General features: G+C 60.8%; 1 protein-coding gene across 1 annotated transcript; it reads left to right on the forward strand.

Annotated features, from left to right (window-relative positions):
• The first annotated feature begins 8 nt into the window (after positions 1-8).
• On the forward strand, positions 9-21,940 carry PCSK7 (proprotein convertase subtilisin/kexin type 7). The gene is made up of 15 exons (XM_019511766.1): positions 9-416; positions 973-1,107; positions 1,619-1,784; positions 3,101-3,191; positions 3,891-3,945; positions 4,072-4,210; positions 6,645-6,745; positions 11,954-12,121; positions 13,180-13,287; positions 14,471-14,573; positions 17,580-17,736; positions 18,285-18,379; positions 18,777-18,870; positions 19,494-19,611; positions 20,182-21,940. Exons 1-15 carry the CDS (start codon positions 9-11, stop codon positions 20,590-20,592), a joined length of 2,349 nt encoding a protein of 782 aa, XP_019367311.1. The 3' UTR covers positions 20,593-21,940.
• Positions 21,941-22,789: the final 849 nt, after the last annotated feature.

Here is a 22,789-nt window from a genome sequence, read left to right on the forward strand (position 1 = left end):
TAGCCACGATGCCCGTGCTGATGCCAAATGGACTTGCCCACAGTGCAGAACTCGAACCTGGAGCTGAGACCTCAGGGAAGGCCCGAGGCTTCGGCGAGCTCACCTGGGCAGTGAGCCTCAACATGCCTGAGGGGGCTGCCTTGTCCGAGGAGGAGCTGGTGCAGCAGGCAGATGACCTGGCCAGGACTGCTGGCTTGGTGAACGTGGGCCGTGTTGGGGAACTGCGGGGCCATTACCTCTTTGCCTACCAGCCGGCCGGGCACACGAGTCAGGAGCCTGAGACAGTGCGGAGAGCTGTGGAGGCTTTGTTTGCACAGCATGATAGCGTGCGGTGGCACTCAGAGCAGAAGCTGCTGAAGCGCTCCAAGCGCAGCCTGCACTTTAATGACCCCAAGTACCCCGAGCAGTGGCATCTGGTGAGTGGCCTGTGGCCCTGGGCACCTCTGGGTCTCACTGCAGCTGACGGGTGGCCTGGCAGAGCTGGCAGGGGGGACCTGGTATGACCTGCAAACGCGGAAGGGAAAGCCGTCTCTTGGTGATGCCATGCCTGATGCTAACAAGCTCATGGAGGTGAAGCGATGGCCTGTCTTGGTACCAGCCTTGCGCTGCTCATTGTGGAGGAAATGCTGCAGGGCCCCCCCACCCCACACACACTCTGCGTGGAGGAGGGTTAGTGCCAGCAGCTCTCAGTCTCTGCTGCAGATGGGAGGTGGGGATTTCTGAGGCCTGTGCCTGGCCTTGATCTTCGCCACCAGCGCTGGGGACTGCAGTGCTCAGGGCCCCTTTTTTCTGCATCCCTGCTGCCAGCTTCTCCCCTGCCCTGAGCCAGCCCAAAGCTGTGGGAGGCTGACAGGACTCCTGGCACCTGTCTGGGGACTGGGAGTGCCATCCCCAGCCAGACCTGCTCTGCTGCTTGGGACCTCCAGCCCTGTCCTACTTTCCCTCATCTCTCGTTTTCTTTTTGGTGTGCAGAACAACAGGAGGAGCCCGGGGAAGGACATCAATGTGACGGGCGTGTGGGAGCGGAACGTGACGGGCCATGGCGTGACAGTCGTGGTAGTGGACGACGGTGTGGAGCACACTATCAAAGACATACAGCCAAATTACGTGAGTACCCAGCTGCCCAGTCTAGGGCACGATGTCCTGGCAAGGCCTGCAATGAGACTTGGCTTCTGGGCAAAGCTTAGCAGAAGCTAGCCGTGGCCCCTTTGCTTCTGTGCCCAAGGTGGAGGCTGCTTGACTCTCCAGCCCTCATGGTAAAAACCAAATGAGTGGAGGCCATGGGCCCAGTCATCATTAGTTGACGAAAGGAAACTGGCAAGGACAGAAAGGACGGTGCCTTGAAAGCCCAGGCGGTGCTGGAAGCTCAGCAAGCTGGCTGGGACAAGAGGGAGGATGAGGAGGCGTAGCTGGATGCTGAAGCATCTTTGAATTGGACCCCCCCAACATGGAGCGGTGCCCAGCGCTGGCTCTGGCTACACCTTTTCTGCAGGGATAAATACGGGTGTTTGGGCACAAGGCCACATGGATCTTGCCTCTGAATTCCTGAGGCTCTCAGTATTAAGTCCTGCTTTCCTCAGAGAAAGCCTCTAACCGAGGGTGGTGGGTGTGTTCTCAGAGCCCTGAAGGCAGCTATGACTTGAACTCCAATGACCCCGACCCCATGCCCCACCCAGATGAGGAGAACGGGAACCACCACGGGACGCGCTGCGCCGGTGAAATTGCGGCCGTCCCCAACAACAGCATCTGCGCCGTGGGTGTGGCCTATGGCAGCCGCATTGCAGGTGATGTTCTCTGTGGCCAGTGGCTTTTTGGTCCTCTTTGCTGTGCTCACTGGACATTTTTCCCTTACCTCGGGGTGAGGGGTGGGGCTTGGCTGGCCTCTGCTGGCATCACTCCTGTGTCGCTGCCATCCTGGAGGGCCTGGAAAAAGTCCAGCTGCCATGATCTGAAAGCCACTGTGTCCCTGCTTCCCCGTGACACTAGAAACACCTCCCCTGGTGCCATGTGACACTGCCCAGGCCATGTGAGCTCTTGCCTGCCTCAAACTCCAGCCGTGCAGCCGAAAGCTTCCTCTTTGGTTGAAACAGGCCTTAGATAACACGGCCCCTGGTGCAGAAACACGTGCAAAACAGTTCGTCCGCAGCATCTGTCCTGCACCATGTGCTCCCGGGGAAGCCAAGCACTTTCCCATCCCCTGGACAGTCCTGGCACTGCCTCACGCTTGGTCTCGAAGGCTCCTTGGCTTGTACGTGGGCCTGGCTACATCAGGAAGCTAGTTCCAGTTGCCTCTGCCCTTTGGCTGTGGTGGCTGCAGAACCATGGACTCCCTGCTACACGCTGCACCCCCTTGAAGCCCGCTGCCTCTGCTCGGGGTGCAGGTGTTTCTGTGTCCAGCAGGTGGTGCTGTTCTCCTTAGAATAACCCCACCCCATTTCGCAACCCCAGGGACCCCCTTCAGTCCCACAAGATCCCAAAATGCTTTGCAGGCTGTACACAAAGAGACCCCTTCACTTGCTGCCTGCATGCAGCTGTGTCTGGGGAGGAATACAGCAGCTATTTGACAGCGCATGGTGCCACAGCACAGAAGTTGGGCCCAGAAGACAAGGGGGTTGTGCCCAGCTGAAGCAGAGGAGGGGGTGGGCACAGCACTGTGTGAGCTGACTGGTGTCTGGGAGGCCTGAGCACACAGCCGTGTTCTTGCACAAAGCACCAGGGCTTTTTGAGTCCTATGGAGGCCACACGTGACATCTTTCGTCTCACCTGAGTCCCCTGCCTCACTTCTCCATCCCCCAGCCCACAAGCCAAGAGCAGGTCAGCAAAACAGTGCGCAGTGACCTAGCAGCGACCAGGAGCACCCCATTTCCAGACTCACTCCTCCCTGCTGCCTCATGCTGTGCTGGGGGGATATGACTCATTAGCCTGGTCCCCCAGTTTGCCAGGCCAGGATGAGCCCATGTGGCTCATACGCTAGTGCTGATCTGCAGACAGCAAACCTGGAGAGCCAGTTTGGTCTGGTTGAGGGGCAGTGTGCCCCAGCTGCAAACCTGTGGAGTCTTGTTCCTGCTAATTGTGACACTAATTGTCCTGTGCTGCACAGGCATCCGGGTGCTGGACGGTCCTCTCACCGACAGCATGGAGGCCATCGCGTTCAACAAGCACTATCAGATCAATGACATCTATAGCTGCAGGTGAGCCCTGGCCTCAGGCTGTGGGGCAGGCAGGGGCTGCTACAGCGTAGCAAGCTGGATGGGAGCAGCACTGTGGCCTTTGCGCCTGTGGGGCCAGCCAGAGCCTGCTGTGGGGAGCGCTGGCAGTGCCTGGGCTGTGGTTTGTCTGCAGTTGCCAAGCTGCCGCCGCCTTCCCTCCAGACCCGCTTCCACCCGGCTCCTCTGTTTCCAATTAGCAACTCAGCCGTGAGGCACCAAGATCAACAGCACCGCCCTTCGTGCACTCGCTCCTAACACCGAGCAGGCAGCATGGGGCCGGCTTGCTCTGCCCCAGATAGCTTCTGCTGGGCCTGAGGACAGCACTGGTAGAGGGGCCACAGACAGGGAGGCCCCAGGGTGACAGGGAGAGTTGGCAGGTCTCTGGTGCCCTTTGCAGAGGGTTCTTCAGACGTTAATGAAAGTTGTGTACCTTCCTGTGGCAAGGATGGCTCAGGGTTGTTGCCCCCACCTCAAGGAGGGGGCTGGAGTGCAGAGGAGGGCAATGAGCTCTCAGGATCATACAGCAGAGCTGGGGGAAGGATCCAGCAGCCCTAGTTCCTGCTGTGCTACTTCAAGCAGCAGTGGCCATGGTATGCAGCCCAAGGGCAGTCTGTGGGCCGTGGTTTCAGGGCCTGCTCAGGGTTTCACACAGTGTGATGGGTTCATGTTGTCTTTCCACAGCTGGGGCCCTGACGACGATGGCAAGACTGTGGACGGCCCTCATCAGCTGGGAAAGGTAGAGTGGAACAGGGGTCAGCTCCTCCCTTCCCCCTCCCCGGCAGGGACAGGCTGGAGTGGGGCACATCAGGCTCCTGGGAACATGTTCTTGAGTGGTGACGCCTCCCCCGACCCTCCTCCACAGGCCGCCTTGCAGCATGGGGTCATTGCTGGTCGCCGAGGCTTTGGGAGCATTTTTGTCGTGGCCAGCGGCAATGGGGGGCAGCACAGTGACAACTGCAACTACGACGGCTACGCCAACTCCATCTACACCGTCACCATTGGTAACTGGACCTGCGGACCTCTCGTGTACCTGGCTCCCTGGGCTGGGGGTGGGGGAGTGTCCTGACGGGGTGGCTGTGCTCCCCAGTGTGACACCCCAGGGAGCTGAGGTTAGGGTCCCCCATACAGCCTGGATGGCCGTGGCTATGGCTGCTCCACTGGCTGTGCAGAGGCAGGGGGTGGCACTTGAGCTGAGCTGCGCTTGTTCTGAGCCAGATAACAGAGCAAGGCCCCTTCCAGTCCTGCTCCCTCCCCTGGCAGCACTGCTCACAGCGAGGGTGGGAGGAGGCCTTGTTGCTCATCACATCTGCCTGGGGTCTGTGCCTTGCCCAGCAAGCTAAGCACACCTCCAGCAGGTGCCAGCACCTTAGAAGCCCTGTTCCACCGGGGGCCCCTGAGATGGCCTGGCTGGCAGTGCTGGGCCATGATACAGTGTGGTGGGTGGGTGGCTTTTGGCCCACAGAAGGGGAAGTTCTGCACCGTGTATCAGAGGAGCTGCGGGAGTCGACAGTCTGTTGGGGAAAGCAGAGTGAAGGCATTTGTCACAGCAGAACTGCCAGCCAGGAAAGCACTCACCCAGGTCCAGCTCCCTTCCCTTCCTTCCTGGGTCCATCCTCATTATGTCCCTGTCTCTGATGAAGCTGTTGGGCTGGAAAGTGCTTGCAGCCTCATGTGAAACCTGCTGAACAGCTGCTGCTCTAAGAAAAGTTTCTGGGCCAGAAGGCTGGGAGGGCTCATTCAGGGATTTGCGCCCAAGCTCAGGTCCTGGATCATCACAAGAAGCCAGCCTGGGTGGCGCTGAGCACTGGCTAAGTCAGCACCATGCTGACTTCCCCAAGCAGCTGTTTCAGAAGCACCCTGGCCCCCAGCCTCTGCAGGCCCCATCTAGGACAGGCCACGGGCTTTGTGCATCCAAATTGGCTCAGTCTGAGCTGGGTGAGAACTTGACGTCCCACGGAACATGGCCTGCAAGAGGGAGTAGCTCCTACACCCTCACGAGACTCCACACGTGGTAGCTCAGGAAGACCCAGAGCTTGCATGGTGCTCGGAGGATGCAGGCTGTGCATGAGTGGTGCAGTGGTGGGAGGGTTGGGGAGCCAAAGGAGGAGAGGTCACGTGGAAACCATAGATCACTCTGCTGCATACAGAATTGATGATCTGGTCTCCACATCACCCCCCCTGGTTGTGCTGCATTGAAACTGCCCCTGTTAGGTCCTGATTTGGCTCTGCCCTGGATGCAAATAAATTGGGAGAGAATGAATTGACCAAGAGGCAGTCCAGGAGAATGGGCAGAGTGCAGGTCTAGGAGCCAGGGGCTCCTGCCAGCCTGCATGCTCAGACAGGCAGGACATGTGAGCCTGCACCTGCCCTGTCACATACCTGCGGGGCACCTGGCCTACATCCTGGTGGTGGGGACAGATTAGCGAGTGTGAGGGGCTGGAGACCGAGACAGCCACGTCATTAAGAAAATGTGGCCAGGAAGCCAGAAGTGCTGCCAGTGACAGCAGCTCTGCTCTGTGTCATCTGCTGGCATTTTGCCAATTAGGATGAGACTTAATACATCAGTGTCCCAGAATCCTTGCCCCGTGGGTTGCAGGGCCCTGTTCTGACATGGGCACCATGCGGCTTGGTCAGGGGCTGCTCCTGGGACCCCTAGTAGGGACAGCACCCCACCCAGCTGGCAGCTGCAGTGCAGAGGGGGTGCACAGCAGCCTTTGCATGTGCCCTATCACGATGGTGCTAGGAAGCCCCCATGTCATGTGTGGTGTGCACAGGCAGCGGATGAATGAGAGGGTGGATGCACAATGGCACTTAGGATGGCAGCAACATCCACAAATCTCTGCTTTCACGGGGGTGTTCTTTTCCAGGAGTTAATAGCTGGAGAAACGGAGACCGAGAGGGAGTGTGACGGGCCTGAAATCATAGGCCTGTACATGCAGAACCAGGAGCATGGGCCAGGCCTCCCAAATCTTGGCCCTGGGCTCTGGTCAGGAGCCCGTTCTGCCTCTCGCTGAGGCCCATCATAGAGACCCGTGTGTTGAGCAAAGGCTGTGATGAAAAGTTTCTGCAGCAGGTTCCTTCCTGCGAGGCGCAGAGGAGGAGGGTGACGGTGGGTGGCTCAGAAATGACCCCTGGTCCTCTCTGGCCGATGTGTCCCTGAAAGTGAGGGTTGCACAGAAAAGGCCCTGCTCTTCTCCCCTCCTCACTGTCACTGTTTGGGGACACTGATTCCAGGGCATCTCATGCCCCTAGCATTCGTTTGGCCCTGTGGGGCTTCCCCACAGGGGCCGTTTTGCAGTGAGGCCTCTGCTGGAGATGTGGGGCCTTGCTGCCCCATGCTCCTGCATGGGAAGCCCAGCCTCAGCTACGAGAAGGGCAAAATGTGCCACTGGGAGGGGAGGGACTGCCTCTGACCCATGCCCTCTGCTCCGCCAGGTGCGGTGGACGAGAAGGGCTTAATGCCATTCTACGCCGAGGAGTGCGCCTCCATGCTGGCCGTCACCTTCAGCGGCGGCGACAAGTTGATGCGGAGCATTGTGAGTAATGTGCCAGGCACCCTTTCCCACTCGCTTCCCCGGGCCTGCGACAGTAGGGCCCCAGCACCGACCCTGTCAGAGGTTTGGTCTCAAGGAAGGTGCCCAGAGCGCTGCTGGGGTCCCCGCTCCTCCTCCATGCAGCCAGGGGCTCTCTGCTGGGGACTCCCTGTGGAGCCCTCTCCCTCCTGGAGGGTTTTGCCCAGAACATCAGCCTTGTCTGCACTGGTGCTGCTGCCTCCTGGAGACAAAGCTGGGGAATCCCAGGGCTGCCTCAACACCAGCGTCCCCCATAAGTCACCCCAGCCGCTGGGCTGCTTCATCACCTTGGGATGAGTCTCAGCATTGGAGTCTGAGGGCCCTGGCCATGCCCCTGCCCTGACAGATGCTCTTGGCCATGCTGGGTTTAGGGTCTAACCATTATCTGTTTTGGTCTCTGGGTGAGCACAGACTTTCCTCCTGGAGCCAGGCTGGTGGCCTTGCTACTGCACCCTCCCTGCTGGTTCCCTGCTGTCCCTGGCATTAGTCATGTAACCTAGAACCCCCTGTACTAGTCTCGTGCCTTCCCAGAGGAGCAAATGACCCCAGCCTGGTGCAGCTGGAGGCAAGTCCTGCACCCCCTGCCTAGATCCAGGGACTGCTCTGCACCATTGCTGCCTGGGGGCAGGGCAGAGATAGCAGCCAGCTCGGAGCTGCCTAACCAAGTTCTGCTCCCCACAGGCCGGCTCAGCCTCCCAGCTGGGCTGAGAAATATTTTTATCCATTTCTCCTTTCTGCCAAAGAACGTCTTGTCAAAAAAATGTCCCAGAGCTGAACTCTGCTAGGTTCAGGGGACAGCAAGACCCAGTCCCTAGCTGGAACCCTGTGGCTCAGGGCCACTTCCCTGGGTGGGCTCAAACATGGTACATTCCTCAATTTGGGCTGGCACACCCATGGGACAGGTGCCCTCGGAGGCCCATGCCCCATCGCACTGCCCCAATGCTCAGAAGCTCAGAGCCAGGCTCTGGAGGGTCATGAGACTGACACTGGTGCAATGAGCCCCTTCTCTGCTCCCAGTTCCAAAGGGGCAGCTCAGAAGCAGGGTCCTTCCCCTTCCAGTGTCCCCAGGCTCCGCTCTAACATGCTGTGCTTGTCTCCTGTCTGGGACCTGTGCTCAGGGACGTTGGGAAAGTCTGCATTGGTGATGAGATGAATTGGGCTACTTGCAACAGCAGCTGTCCTGCCCCCTTCCTCACCCCTGGCACATTGCTGATCTTTTCAGGGGGGTCTACATGGTAGCAGAGGGCACAGATGAGGATGTGCCTACCTCCCGGGCCGGGCGGCTGCGGGCTCTCATTTTCCCTGGTGCACACAACACTCTGTGCCTCCTGTAGCTCATCTTGGCAGCCAGCTCCCAGGAGGTCCCCAGCATTGTGCACAGCCTTGCTGTCCTGGCCGATGACCTCAGTGTGCTGGAAAGCCAGCTCCTGCATCTGTGCTGCATGAGCAGGCAGAAGCTCTGCTTCCAGGGACTGGGGTTCTCATGGGTCAGGGGTCAGCACTGGGCTGGGGAGGTGAGTTCGGCATGGGTGTCAGATCCTGCCACCCAGAAATCCCTGGGGCAGGGGGCAGGCACTCTTGCACTGCTACCCTATTCCCATGTGTCCAGGGGGACATGAATTGAGCACAATACCTGGTGTCACAGGCTTGGACCAGACCTCTTCTTGCCCCAGCGTGTCCTCCCTACCCCACCCCACCCCACCCCACCCCAACACAGCCAGTGGCACATGGGAGCGTATCTCTGACTCCTCCATGGTACTATGGGCCTAGGCTTGCATTGGGAAGGGAAACCCCTACCACATGGGAGAGGGGGAGAGCTAGGCAGAGCAGGTCACACTCCTGTGTAGTCTTCTGTCCGAAGCAGCTTCCTGGAGCCAGAGCGAGAGAGAGGTGCAGTGTCTCGTTAGCAGACAGCACACACAGTTTGGCTGTGGTGAAGCCGCTCTCCAGGCCAGGGCTGGGATCCTAGTAGCCTCGCTACAGAACAGGAGCAGACATCGCTCACAGGCCCAGCATGGGGGCCGGCGGCTGGCAGTGCGGGCTTCCAAGGGAACGTGTTGCTGCGGACACTGCTGGCACCGTTCCTGGGCTGCGCTGGCTCCAGCCGTGCTGTGCTCAGCGGGCACAGCTGGTTGTTTTTGCAAGCTGCTGCTTTCCCACACGCAGGAAGATGGGAGGGGAGAGAGCGCTCCGGGGCAGTTCAAAACTATAGTAAGTGCAGGATGGACAGAGCCATGACCCCCTTCCCCCTCCCCTGGGGCTCAGGCTTCCTTCTTTTCCTGTTGCACCTAGAATGGATTGGGGGAGACGGGGCTAAGAGCACAAATTCGTGCCCCTCCCAGCTAGTGTGCTCACAAATCATCAGGTGCGTTTCTGTCCTGATGATTCTGCAGGCTGGCACAGGAGATCGTCTAGTTCGGGTCATTCCTGGAGTTTACAAGAGCAGGCCAAAGTAGACACATGCTTATCTAGGGGGCTTCAGACAGGGCCGGTCCTGCCTGGAGCGGGCAACTGGATGGGGTGACCCCAAGGGCCTTGCCAGCCCTTTGCTCCTGGGTTCTGCGGTTCTTCCCTGAGAAAGCCCAGATGCCCATCCAAGGAATAGGTTAGACTAAGACTCCTGCAAAGGAAATGCAACCAGTAACAGAGCTTGAGTTTCCCTTTGCAAATAACTTATATGAAGGCAGCTGGTTTGCACCCCATGGGCACAAGGGAAGAGGAGACCCCCCCCCCAGCTCAGGGCTTGGCTGGACTTGCCACCCTGGAGCAGGGGGCAGCTTTTCTTTTGCCTGTTCAGGTTCCATCCAGCCTGAGGTCTGCACCCTCTCTGGGGAGGACTTGAATGCCCTTTCCCCCTCAGGAATCAGCTCACAGGAGGCTACTACAAGTGTTGCACTTCTGCCCACAGGCCTGAGGTAGATGCCTCACGTGGCCCAGGCATGACAGACCCCTTCACCCTTTGCAATATCCCACTCAGCAGTGCAAGCAGCTGGCACCTCAGCTGGGCCAGGCACATCCCTGTACCAGGAGTGCATCCTCCTGCTTTGCAAATGCCTTTTAATTATCCCTCAGTCAAGACGGAGTTAATGCTTGCAGCAGCCATCTCTACTCTTGTTCAGGCTATAAATGTTCTCCGGTTTCCTTAATGGGAAGAATTTAATATGGTCCCTGGCACGATGCGCATTTCCTACCAAAATGCGTGCTGCTGCCCAGGGTTTCTGGGATAATGCGCAGCCTCTGAGTGCAAGCTGCAGCTGTTAAAAGCTGACAACACGGGCTTGAGCTCAACATAAAAGCCAGCAAAGAGGCTCTGGTTCTTGGCAGGGGAGAGCCCGCTGCAAGCAGAGAGATGAACGTGCTTGCCAGTTTGCAGTGGGCATGAACTGGGTTTCAATTAAAGCTGCTTCATGGTAGGAAGAAGGGCAGAATCATGCCCTTTCACGAGACTTTTCTGATGGTGTCCCCAAGGCTCCCCTGTTGCATCTCGTCTAAGCAGACATTAAGGCCAAACGTGACCTAGTTACACTGCTTTGAAGCCAAAGTAAATCTCTGGCCTGCCATGGCACTCATTCACAATTACCTTGGGGGTTCTAAAAGCACAATGTGGCCTGATAGCTTGATTATGTCCCACGCTACGACTGGTTTATTGCTCTCCTGGGCTAGCAGCTGCCGTGTACTTCCCCTCTTGACAGAAATGACTGACTGTGGCTGTGTTGGTCCCTGTTAGCAGAGCACTCATGAAAGGCATCTGAGAAAACTTGGCACGTGAGCGCAGGCATAGTCGTGTCAGGCGCACGGCAGCTCCTCCCCAGCCCCCGTGGAAGGTGCCGATTGCAATGGCACTTAGGCCTGTCCGGCTACAACCATGAGCAGTCCTGCCAGCATCAGCAAGAGCGCTTGCCCCCCATACGGCTCAGCCATGTGGAGTTCCCCGATGACTGGGGACCGTCACTCTCTGCATGTGGAGGGGGTTGGGGGCTGCTGGAGGAGCACACCATCCCCCCTGCTGTGCCATCAGCTGCTGCTCTTCCTGCATGCAGCCCCTGCCCCAGAGTCCGGCTACCTGTCCTGGATGGCCCCACGGTGCTCAGTGTGGGGCAAGAGGCAGCCAGGTGAGCAGGGAAGCCACTGTGTCCTGGGCCTGGCGCACCGTACTATACGTTGGCTGTGAGGTGCCCGGCTTTGCTGTTCTAAGGGCCAGGGCAGGGCTGTGCTGTCCCTAAACGCAGTGTGCCGGATGAGTGTCTGCCTGGCATCTGTCCTCCGCAGACATGTGCCACATGCTCTGAGCCTGTCTGGCATCTCCTGGGCCCTGAGGTCATAGCCGTGGGTATGGCTTGGTGCAGAGGACAGTCCTGCTGGCCTGTGGCCAAAGCCCCTGCTCCTGGTGTGGAGGGTTCACTGGTCTACTTCACGAAGCCCGGGAAGCCTGGCCCTGTGCTGGGGATGGGGAGTTATGGCCCAAAGGCTGGAGCTGGGATGCTGGGTGCTGTTCCCAGCTCTGCTGCTCTCCCAACAACTGGGGACAAGCTGACAGTGGCTGGTAGGTGCCTTCTGGAGACAGACGTGCTCTTGGCCCTGCAGTTGGGAGGGGAGGCTGCTGTTGCCAGGCCCCAAAATGTCCCTGGATACTTTTCCTGGGGTAGGGAAAGAGGGGAGAACTGTGCTGGGGGCTGGGGGAGGGGTCATTCCCCCAGGGGATCCCTGGAGTCCTGCTGGGGCTTCCTGCTATGAGTCCTACCCTGATGTCCCTGCGTGGAGCTTCCCAGCCCCTGGCCCTGCACCGCTGCTACCCCATCAGCTCCAGCCTTCTTGTGGCCCAGGGAAGGCACCAAACCTGAGCTGGGAGGCCGGGGGACGTGCTCCCAGCAATGCCGGCAGGCTTAGTGGCGTGCGATGGGACGAGCTGCTCCTCAGCCACACTGCCCTGCCTAGGGCAGGCAGCATGTGCCAACGTGGAGAAGCCTGGGGCTGCTTTTAGTGCTTTGTTTTGTAACTGTGACTGGTTCCAGTCTCCGCTCTGCCACAGACCTCCCACAAGGCCTTGGCCAAGTCCCTTAGCCTCTCCCTGCCTCAGTTCCCCTGCCATCAAAACAGCTATAGCAGCCCAGCCCTCTGGGGCACTGTGAGGACTGAGGCATCTGACAGGCAATGTCTCTTCTCTTTTCAAAGGTGACAACAGACTGGGACTTGAAGAAGGGCACGGGCTGCACGGAGGGCCACACAGGCACATCGGCTGCTGCCCCACTGGCAGCTGGCATGATTGCCCTGATGCTCCAGGTGCGGCCCTGCCTCACCTGGCGGGATGTCCAGCATATCATTGTCTTCACAGCCACAAAGGTGAGCAGACAGCCCTGCAAGGGAGGCTTCTCCCCTGGCTCTGGCTGCGGGGATCTCAGGGTGGCTGCTCTGCCCCCTCCACTTCTCCATGTTCCTGACCTGCCCTGGGTCCCACCAGGAATGTGCAGGAGGCAGGCAGCAGCCTGCTCCACCAGGATGACCTGCGGGGTGTTTGTCCCAGGCAGCTTTGGGTCTGCCAGAGCATGGCTAGGCTGCGAGCTGGGGCAGCACAGGCCGGGACAGCATGCAGGATGACTTTTTTTTCCATGGGAAAGCAGGAAGGCCCAGGAAGCCCTTGTGTGTTTTCTGCTACCAGGGGCCTGAAGCAGAGGGGGCAGAGCTCCCACTGGACACAGTCCTTACAGCCCCTGCTCCAGGGCAGCCCCTGCTGCCTCCAGTGTGGCCTGGGCTGCAGGAGGAAGCAGCAGGCACTGAATGAGGCACTGGGATGTGGCACACGGACAGGGTTTCTTTCTACATGGGGGTGCCTGTGTGTGCGCATGTGTGTGCATCCCCCGGTTTATGTTATGCAGCAAGATAAAACTTGCTTTGACAGGCAGCAATTTTTTCCACAGTTGGAAGCAGCCACTTCCAAAGTGTCAGGCCTGACCAGTAATGGGAGCCAGACCTGATCCGCCCACAGGTTTCAGAGGCTTTAGTTCTTCCTTTCAGATAAGGCCTCTTGCCTCCCTGAGGACTGCGGGGACTGAGGGCACCAGGCACCAGTTGGGGTGTTTCATTGCGGAGGCAGCACTGCTCTGGGTGCCGCTTGCTCTCCTGTGGCACGGTCGTGGGGAATCCTGACTGTGCCACATTTGTGTTACTCACCCTCCACCCATCTGCAGCTCAGGTGGTGGGTTTTGATGGGCCAGGCCAGCTGGTATCTGTGCGAGCCCACCGCAGGGAGCTGGGAAGAGGTGGTGGGGAGGGTACATCCCAGCTGCCCTGTCCCTGTGCGCAGCCAGGCAGCTGACCTTGGCCGTGCGTAGGAGAGACGTGTGCCCCCCCACACCCGGTCAGCCTCTCCAGGGTGACATGGCCCCTCGGTTGTCTTGCAGTACGAAGATCATCGTGCCGTCTGGGACACCAACCAGGCTGGCTTCAGTCACAGCCACCAGCACGGCTTCGGCTTGCTCAACGCCTGGAGGCTGGTCAATGCTGCCAAGGTAATTCACAGCTCTGGCCCCCCCTCAGGGCTGCTCCATATGGCCTCCCAGAGAGACAGTGTTGCGGTGGGGCCTGGCTGCTCCTTCAGGGCAGACCCAGAAAAGCAGGGCTCCCGTGCCCAACTACCCCCCACAGCATGGCCCAGAGCACGGGTTGGCTGCGCCGTGCTTCTGACTTCCACCAGCAGAGTCACTGCCTCCATCCTGGCCGCAGAGCCTGGGAAGGGAAGCCCCAGCCTGACCTCAGGTCCCCGGGGGCCTGCAGCCTGGCAGTGCCAAACACTCAGTGACAACAGTGCAGCCATGGCAGAGAGTTCAGCTAGCCCCATACACCCTGCCCTGCAGCCCCTGCTTTGCCAGAGCTCCTCTCCCGCAGCCTCCGGGGTCGGGGGTCACCTTCTAGGGTAGCCAAGGCCTTTGCAGCCGGGTGGGCGGCCTGCGCAAGGAGGCTGCTTGGGGGATGAGGTAATGAGCCCTGCAGCAGAGCTGGCTAACCTGCATCCTCAGAGCACTATATATAGCCATGGCTGGAGCCTTGTTTATGGGACCCAACAGGTCTGATTTATGGTCCCGGGAGGCGTAGCAGCAGCATGCGGAGGCGGCAGCGCCTGCCCCTCCTCCGATGGCAGGCAGCACTGAGTGCCTGAGCAGGGGGATGCAGTGGTCTCTGCAGGCGGCAGTGGGGCTTGGAGAGCCACGGCGGGGCCGTGGAGCTTGGAGCAGCAGTGGGGAGTCCTGACTTCTAGGTCCTGTGCCCAGCTCTGCTACTGATTCACTGTGAGGCCTGAATCAAGTCCCTTCAGCTTCCTTCCCACCCCCCTGCAGCATTCCCTCTGCTCTGGGACAAGCTGTGGCCTCCTGTGCTTTGCGGGTTGGTACCACTTCCCTTCACCTGGCCTCTGCTGCTCTAGCTTCACACTCACGGCTTTTCTCAGCATCCCAGGGTGTGACACCTCACTCCCAGGCCCCACATCAAAGTCCCCACGTTAACAGAAGACTGCAGGTGCTCACTGAGCTGCTGCAAAGTGCTTAGCAGCAAGGACACGGAGGCCTGTGATGGGGGCATCAGTGATAAGGCCGGTCTGAGCGAGACCCAGGCTCAGAGGCTCATGCCTGAGGCCGAGGGGCCGGAGCGGGCACAACCCAGGGTGGAACCCACACATGCCTCCGCTTCCTTTCACAGATCTGGGAGTCCGTCCCGTACTTACTATCGTACATCAGCCCCGTGCTCAGGGAGGGGAAGGCCATCCCCCTCCTCCCGCAGAGGCTCGAGGTCTCCTGGAACGGTGAGTGTCGCCCGGCTCTCTGTGCAGCCCTTTCCGTGGGCATGGTGGCTTTGAGAAGCAGGGCCTCCAGACTCACGGGGCACCTGCCGTGGAGCCTCCAAGTCCCTCCCCACCCTGCCTGCTGGGCACCAGTCTGCAAGGAGCTTGGGAAGGGCAGATCCAGGAGGAGGGAAGTGGGCAGCACAGATGACCGCAGCCACATCACTGGTGTCCTGAGCATGGCCTTCAAAGAGGTCCTGTGCGGTCTGCAGGTGAGGGGCCTCTTCCTCCCGTCCCGTAGGCCAAGAGAGCAGGGGGAAGCCGGGAGCCCCAGGGAAGAGGGGATCTCTGGCTACCGCAGAGCCTGCACGGTTAAAGCAGAGCAGACCAGACTTGTGCTGCCTTTGGAGGAGGCTGCTGGTTGGCCTCGAGACAGGGGCACTGGCTGCAGGCTGCACTGGAGGGGGATCATGTGCTGCAGCTCCAGACACACCAGGGACAGGAGCAGGGGCTGTGCTGGAGACAGGCCAGGACAAGGAGGGGCAGCAGGGGCAGGTGAGCTAGGCAGGGGCGGCACTGCTGGAGCTACAGGCAGCACAGGGCAGCTGGCCAGGCTGGCTCAGGGCAGGCCCAGGAGTGTTTCAGTCTGGGAATGAGGGAGTTAAGTGTCCAGATCCTTCCCTCTTCCCCTGGGTTACTGCTGCCTCCAGAGGGACTGTCCTGCTTGTTGATCTGCTCCCCCTCCCGGCTCACGATAAGGCTAATGAACGGATGTCTTTGGGAAACCAGAGAGGGGAGTGAGTGCTCCCAGCCGTGGGGCGCTGGGCCATAGCCAGTCCAGCTCGCTCGGCGGCTGTGACCATGTTAGGTAATGCTGCAGCTCCTGATTTGGCCATCCTGTCTGCACAAACAAGGCGTCTCTCCGAGCCGCTACTGGGGGGAGGCCTGGCAAGGAAGAGGAGCTGGCATGGTGCAGCCCAGCTCAGGGCTGGTTGGGCTCCGCTGCCCCGTGCCCTTCAGAACAAGCTGCCTTTGTCCCAGGGGAGTTGCCCCCACTGCCTGCATCACTGCACCATGTGGGCACCAGCACTGCTGCTCCCTGCCCCTGCAAGATGACACCCATTGCTAGCCCTGGTGGGAGCCCATGGGAGGCTGCCTCTGAGGCCTCAGGACCCCCGATTGACCCTGGGCCTCCTGCGTTTAGCCCACAGTACCTATGTGGGGTGGCACAAGCAGGCTGAGGGATTGCCCCCCCCCCCACCCAGGGCTGAGCCTAGGGCCCTGCCATCTCCAGGGCTGTGGTGCCAACCTTGGGTTGCCTAGCCTCATGCTGCCTGGACCAGCAAGGGGCAGGGCTGGAGAAGCTGGTCCGAGGGTCTCTCCCGGGTGGCAGCAGTTGAGCAAGGAGCTCAGCGTTACGGCCCCAGGGGCGGTGCCCCGAGGCCTGCACAGCGCCGGGGCCGGGTTTGTTAGTGCAGTCGAGCTTGTTCGTGTCTCGCTCAGAGCTCCAAGTTCACGGTGAGGGGAGGAACAGCCCGGCCAGCTTTGCACGCATTTGCCCTAAAAGGAATTGTGCGGCCGGGAGCAGCGTCACAAACAGGCAGCTGGGGAAAGCCAGGGCTCTGTGGGAGCAGAGCCGAAGGAATGCGAGAGGCTGCTGGCAGCCCAGGTACCGCAGGGGTGTCTCAGAGCCAACCCTTTGCTCTCTTAGGCACCAAGGGTGTCTGGAGCTGCAGCCGGGCGCTGTAGGCAGGATGCAAGTGAGAATCCCGCGTGGCTTCATGACTAATGAGCGCCATTAGTGAGGGCAGCCCGCAAGAGCTGTTGAGGCCCCACTCATTCCTGTAGTTTGGAGACAGGCAGGAGCTGCCCCCTGCTCCCTGGCCGGGGCTGTGGGGGCGGCCAAAGGACTAGCTTCACCGAGCTGCAACGCCAGCTCCTGACATCAGACTTGCCAGCTGCGGAGGTGGCAGCTCCATCACTACATGGGCTGGCAGCTGGAGCGAGGGCTGGGAGTCAGGACTCAGCTTGGCAGCTATCTCCCTAGGCCAGTTGCTCACAGCCTGGAAGGGGAAACAAGACCTAGTTCTTGGGGCACGGTGAGGCTGGGAGGGCTGAGGTCAGCCCCATGTGTGGGGCCCCAGCCAGCACAGGGCCCAGGATTAACTCCTGGTGGCCAAAGATCAAAGGTTGCTTGTGCCCCTGAATCTCCCGGCAGCCCTCTGCCTGCTCTGGCATTTGCAGACTCTGAGTCAGGAATCTGCTGTCAACTGCCCATCCTGCGTGCACGGCATCAAATCCGGATCTAATCCAGACAGGGAGGCCCTGCAGGGAGGGGCCGCCACAGCCAGGGCTGTGGGGAGGGGCACACAGGACAGTGCGGGAAAGCTTCTCGTGGCCCCCGCATCCATGCTAATGTCTCAGAGGGCAGGTCCATTGCCCCGGCCTGCAGTGCTGCCAGGTGTCTGGGGGGCGTCTGTTCACTAAACCGTGTGCCTGCTGCCAGCCCCTTCTGGAGTGGTGGCCCCATGTTGCAAGCCCCTTCACCCCATCCCCATTGCTCTCCTGACTTCACTGCCCCTCACAGCCACCAGCAGGAACCACCTGACTTGTTCCGGTGATGCTGTTCTGCAGCACTGGGGGCATAAGGGATTTTCCTCTGGAGACAAACCTGGTCCGTGGGACCAGCTTCCTGCAGAGACAGGTGGCATGTCCTGCGCTCCACCTCCTGCACCTGGGGTGCCCAAGCTGCTCAGTGCATGTGGGAAAAGCAAGGCACACATGAGCTTCCCATGAAGTCACTGTGCATCAGAGCTGGGGGCACAGCACACTCGGAGCTGCTTCCCCTGGGGCTGGCCAGAGCCTGAGAAGGCCGTCCAGGCCCCAGGGCTGCGCTGGGTGGAAGCTCTGTTCGTGGCCCAGGGTGGAGGGAGGGAAGAGAAGGAGCAGGAAGGCCTCATCAGTGCCAGCAAGCTGCCCACCCTGCTGGGCATCTGGGAATGCTCCAGCCAGCCCCCTCTTCCCCAGTTACCCTGGCTGACCTGGAGCTGTCGGGCATGAGGACGCTGGAGCACGTGGCGGTGACCGTCACCATCACTCATCCTCGCCGCGGCAACCTGGAGATCAGGCTCTTCTGTCCCAGCGGCATCATGTCACTGATTGGGACCACGCGGAGCATGGACTCGTAAGTGCAGCAGGCCCTGGGCTGGCTGATGGGAGTGGCACACCCATGGAGGGGTGGGAAGATGGTTCCTTGGGCTGTGGGGACTCCCATGTATCTCCTGCCCTGCTGGCCCTGGGGAGCTCAATTCCGAACCTGGCAAAGCCCGCAGATCTGCCAGAGGTGGGTCCAGGCACAGAGCAGGCCCCTGCACTGCGCTGGGGCAATAAGGGCGAGGTGTGCAGTCATGCACCTCTCCCCGTTCCCAGCCAGTGTCCAGTGCAACTCTTGCCACAGGCTACCTCTGAGCATCTTGTAACCCAGCCCCCAGGGAGCAGGGATGGCCTCTGTGAGCTGCTTTGTGTGCTTGAGCAGTGCTGGCTAGGTGGCAGCTCGCCCTGTCGCTGCCCTGCAGACCACGTGGGGTCTCACTCTGTCCCCACAGTCTCCCCTGGCTCACACCAGGCCCTGTGTAATGGTCCAGGGGTGCCCAGTCCCTGCACCAGGGCAGCTGGGCCTGTCACACCCCAGTCACCGGTGGCAGTTTCACGTTCGTGCCTTTCCTCTTGCAGGGACCCCAGTGGCTTCGCTGACTGGACCTTCTCCACAGTGCGGTGCTGGGGAGAGGAGGCCCAGGGCACCTACAGGCTTGTCATCAGGGACACTGGTGAGTCCCTTCCCTCAAGACCAGAAGGGTCCAGGCAGGGTTTCTCCACCCTTGTGCTCTGATATTGGATGTGGACACCTCCTGGCATTGCCTTGGGCTCGTGGGGGGGCGGGGGCGGGAGTGGGGTGGGGCTGAGGGGGTGCATGACCCCTGCTATCCGCTGCCTGCAGTATTGCAGGGAAAGCAAAGAAAGAGCCCATCCCCGTGCCAGTCACAGGCTTTCCAAGCAGAGGCGTGCCCACACACATGTCCTCCCATGGCCTGTTCTGGGTGCAGGCTCCCTGCTGCCTCCTGGGCCATCAGGAGCCCTCTGCTTTGGCTGGGAAGCAGCAGCACCAGGTGCTGCCTGGGCCCAGCTGGCAGCGTTCGGCCTGACCACGGCACCTTGCTTCCCCAGGGGACAAGACCCTGCCAGCAGGGTTGCTGAAGCAGTGGCAGCTGACGCTATATGGCTCTTCCTGGGCCCCAGATGAAATGAAGCAGCGGCAGAGGTAGGCTGCTGGCCTCATGGGAGCCCTGTCCCCACCACCCACCTGCGTCCTGGATGCCCTGCTTCCTCAGTGGCTGCTGGTGGAGGGGGCGGTTCATGTGGGTGTTGGGGCCGCGGGCAAAGGTGCCGCATGGAGCTTACCCCAGGCCAGCGGAGCTATGGCCACCCCTGAACCAAACTGCTCTCACTAGCCCCAGGACTCCATGGGCCATTAACCAAGCTGCTCGGGAGTGCCCCTGTGGGGTGTGTGCACGGCCTGCAGCTCGGCACGGCTGGCAGGTTGTCCCAGCATCCCAGGGATGTAGCACCAGCCCTAGTTGAGGGGAGACTGGGGTTCATCCCATCTGAAGGGCGAGCAGAGGCTGAACCCTGGGAACCGTAGATCCTGGCCTGGGAAAGTGCATGGGGGAACTGGTTTGGCAGGCAGGGTCAGGACAGGGCATGGAGCCCTGCAGGGGCCTGCCATAGGTTTTGCAGGGGGCTGGTAGCAGCCAGATGTGTCTGGCCCTGGGAGGGAGGGTGACCTGGCCCCTGCCCCAGAGGCGAGCACGCACGGGGCCTTTCCCACAGGGAGGGGAGGCAGTGGTGCCCCTGCCCCTGGCTGCAAGTGTCTCCTGCCTTCAGGCTGCTGGAGGAGGCCATGAGTGGGCAGTACTTGAACAATGGCTTCTCCCTGCCGTGCCCCCCGGGACTGGACATCCCAGAGCAGGAGCCGTACACCATCACCACCAACACCCTCAAGGTAGCGCCGGGCGGGTGAGGTGGGACGGGTGGGTGCCATGTCCCCAGCCTGGCTGGAAGCAGAGATTGGGGCTGCATGGCCAGGGCTGAGCACAGGGGAGTGCAGCTTCCCCTGGGATCACCAGCTCCATCCCCACACACCAGTGATCAGAGGGATCGGTGCCTGACCCGGCTGCTGCCCCAGGGGAGAGGAGATTGGGGCAAGAGGCTCCCAGACCTTTCTCGGTGTCCTGGGAATTCTCCCCACTCCCCGGTTCATGTCCCCACTGCCCCACTCTCCTGGGCAGGAGCTGAAGGCAATGCTTGCTCTGTGGGGATCAGCAGGGAACATGAGGCTTCTCCTCAACCTCCCGCCTCCAGGCCAGCCGTGGTTGGGACAAGCCAGGGCCCCTGGGAAGCAAGACCGGTTCTAAGGCCCAGCACAGGCCCCAGTTCCTCCTGGCGGTGCCACCCCATCGCACCCTGTGTAGCAGACACAAGTCATTGGGAAAGGGGGTGGCAGGACACAGGGGTCTGGGGTCTGGCTGTTCTGCTTGGGGGTCTCACGGGGCTTTCTCCGCCCCCACTGCAGACGCTCATGCTGCTGGGCTGCTTCACTGTCTTCTGGACTGTCTACTACATGCTGGAGGTGTACCTGACCCGGCACCAAGTGGCCTTTGACCTGACGTGCCATAGCTCCTCCGCCTGCAGGTGGTACCACCGGGGCGGGAAGCACCGGACCCTGGAAGACGGGATGGAGATGGAGTCTGTCCTGCTCTACACAGAGAAGGACATGGAGGAGGTCGAGGTGGAGGCTGAGCCCCCCATGCCCAGCCTGGGGACACAGGGGGATGAGGCTGGCTGGAGCCCACTGGCCCCCAAGTTCTCCACCGGTGAAAGAACCACGGGCTTTCATGAGGGGGCTCGTGCGGGTCCAGGATACCCTGGCCGGGACATGGCCTCTGAGCTCCTCTTGGCTAGCAGGGAGCAGCAGACTTGCTAGCTGGGGCTGAGGACCTGAGGCGCTGGCTGCACCCTCGCCTGGGCACCAGGCGCGGCTGTTACCGACCCAGCTCAGCCGCAGCCCGCTGCTGTTTACCACAGGGAGGCAGGCGCTGGTGCGGCTCAGGGGCTAGCACAGCATGGACATGTGAAGCAAAGGAGACTGTGAGGGCCCCACGTTCCCCAGTGCAGGAGCTTTGCTCCCTCCTTGCACAAGCTGAACAAGCCTTAAACCATTTACTGAGGAGTCTGCTGGGCAGCGACACTCAGGGCTCCTTGTCCGTGCTCAGCGCAGCCCTGGCCCACCCCCCAGGCAGCTGGCAGGAGCCTGGCTACAGGTAGGATGCTCTCCTAGAGAGGAACGCCGGGCCCTGGAGCTGCGCTCCCCGCTGCGGTGCGGTCTGGCTGTGCATGGCACAGGTGTTGCTGTCTGTCCACCTGTTTGTCTGTCTCTGCACACTGTTAAGCTGTTTGCTTTGTTCTGCTCCGTTTGTTTTTTGCTGCACGGGTGGCTTGGCCCTGGCCTGCTGGCCCCACTGTGAGGGCAGGGAAGGCTCTCGCCCAGCCCCTGCTTGGCCCCCAGCTGCCACTGCAGGGCTCCCGGTGACTGTGAGCAAAGTCGCGGGGGTGCTTTCTCTTGGCCCTGTGACTGTGAGGCTGATGCTTCTGTTGGAAGAAGCGCTGGGTGGGCAGAGCTGGGGACTGCTGCTGACAGCAGCAGTTGTCCTGGGAGGACATGGAGCCCCTGGCTCGCTCTCGGGTGCTCCTGGTATTGGGAGGGAGCCCCTGGCAGAGTCGTAGTGGCTTCCCTGGCTCTGGTAGCCAAAGCAAAGCCAAGTGCCCGGGACCGGCAGGCTGGTGCCCTGTTCCCCCCTCCCTCTGCAGCCACCCCAGCTCCTGCCAGGGTGGCTGGGATCTGTCCGCTGGCAGCAGCAGCCTCAGGGCTCCATGGGTTTCCCCCGGATGGGTTCCCAGTTGGCTTGCGTGCCCCCATTGGACCAAAGTCAGAGGCAAGAAATAGCGCTTGCCCCTTTTGCAACCGCAGCAGCTGCCCGTGTTCCCCCGTCTCTCCCCCCTCCTCTCGCACACACCGTCCACCTCTGTCTGAGCAGAGGGGCCAGCAGGCTCGGCTCAGCCGGGGAGGGCGTTGTGGCCTCGCGTGGCTCCAACCATGACCCACCCTGCTCCCCTTCTCCCAGGAGCAGTGGTGGCTGGTGGGCAGCGGGTACAGGCAGGGTCTCAGCGACCATCACGGCACAGACTGAGTTTCTTTTCTAAGAGTCGGGATTTGATTTTTTAACGGCGAAGCTCTTTCTGTGCCGCTTTCCAAAATAAATTCTTCTAAAAACCGCCCTGGTGCTGAAGCCTCTGCACTTCAGGTAGGTCCTTCTGTCCCGCTTGTACACCCCCAGTGCCACAAGGCACAAGCCCTTTCAGGGGAGAAAGCACCGTGACTTGCTTTTCCCCAGGCCCGTGTATCTGAGGTGCTGTGCACTGGCAGAGCCAGGCAAGGCCGGAGACAGTGGGCTCAGCACCTCTGGAAGTCAACTCCAAATGGTGCCAGTTGCCCACTTGCAGATCATGGGCACAGCTCACTGGCAGAGCTGATCCAAGAAGGTGTCAGCCCCTGTGCAGCAAAGGGACGCCTGCCTCTGGCCTGGCCACTGGCTGCTTAGCACTAGCTCTGACCCCGCAAAATGTTCAGGACCAAGGTCCGATCGAAGCCCTGGCACACTGGGGACCGCTCTAACCCGCGAGGTGAGGTGCTGTGAGAACTCAGCACTGCGTCCCCCTGGCAGGATGGTGGGATGGGAGCAGGCTTCCCCCAGGCTCTCGCCGACAGGACCCAAGCCACTGGGGAACAGCGTGATGGGATCGAGCGTGCCAAGGTGCTTAACTACCCTAGAGCCAAAATGGGCCGGGGCATCGGCTGCCCTGCCCTACAAGCAGAGGGAGGCTGCAGCCAAAAGCCCTGCTCTTCCAGCCCCTGGAGCTTGAGCAACAAGGAGGAAACCCGCTTTGAGCGACTGCAGGGTCTTTTAGAGACACCCGTGCGTCTCACCCCGCTTTACTGGACCCCCGCCGGCCTGTCCTGTCCGCCCAGCCTAGGGATGAGCGCTGGGACTCGCTGGGGCAGCGGTGCATGCTCAAGGCTGAAGCGACAGGATGAAGTGAAAACGGAGCAGAAAAGGACATGG

This window comes from Gavialis gangeticus, unplaced genomic scaffold (assembly GCF_001723915.1).
Source record: "Gavialis gangeticus isolate Ggan-Ray unplaced genomic scaffold, GavGan_comp1, whole genome shotgun sequence".
Taxonomy (NCBI): Eukaryota; Metazoa; Chordata; order Crocodylia; family Gavialidae; genus Gavialis; species Gavialis gangeticus.

Excerpts from the sequence above, each read along its gene's own strand:
- PCSK7 (XM_019511766.1), top strand. The coding sequence starts at position 9 with ATGCCCGTGCTGATGCCAAATGGACTTGCCCACAGTGCAGAACTCGAA. Across the intron at positions 417-972 it reads ACCCCGAGCAGTGGCATCTG|AACAACAGGAGGAGCCCGGG; the intron begins GTGAGTGGCCTG and ends TTTGGTGTGCAG. Across the intron at positions 14,574-17,579 it reads GCTCGAGGTCTCCTGGAACG|TTACCCTGGCTGACCTGGAG; the intron begins GTGAGTGTCGCC and ends CCTCTTCCCCAG.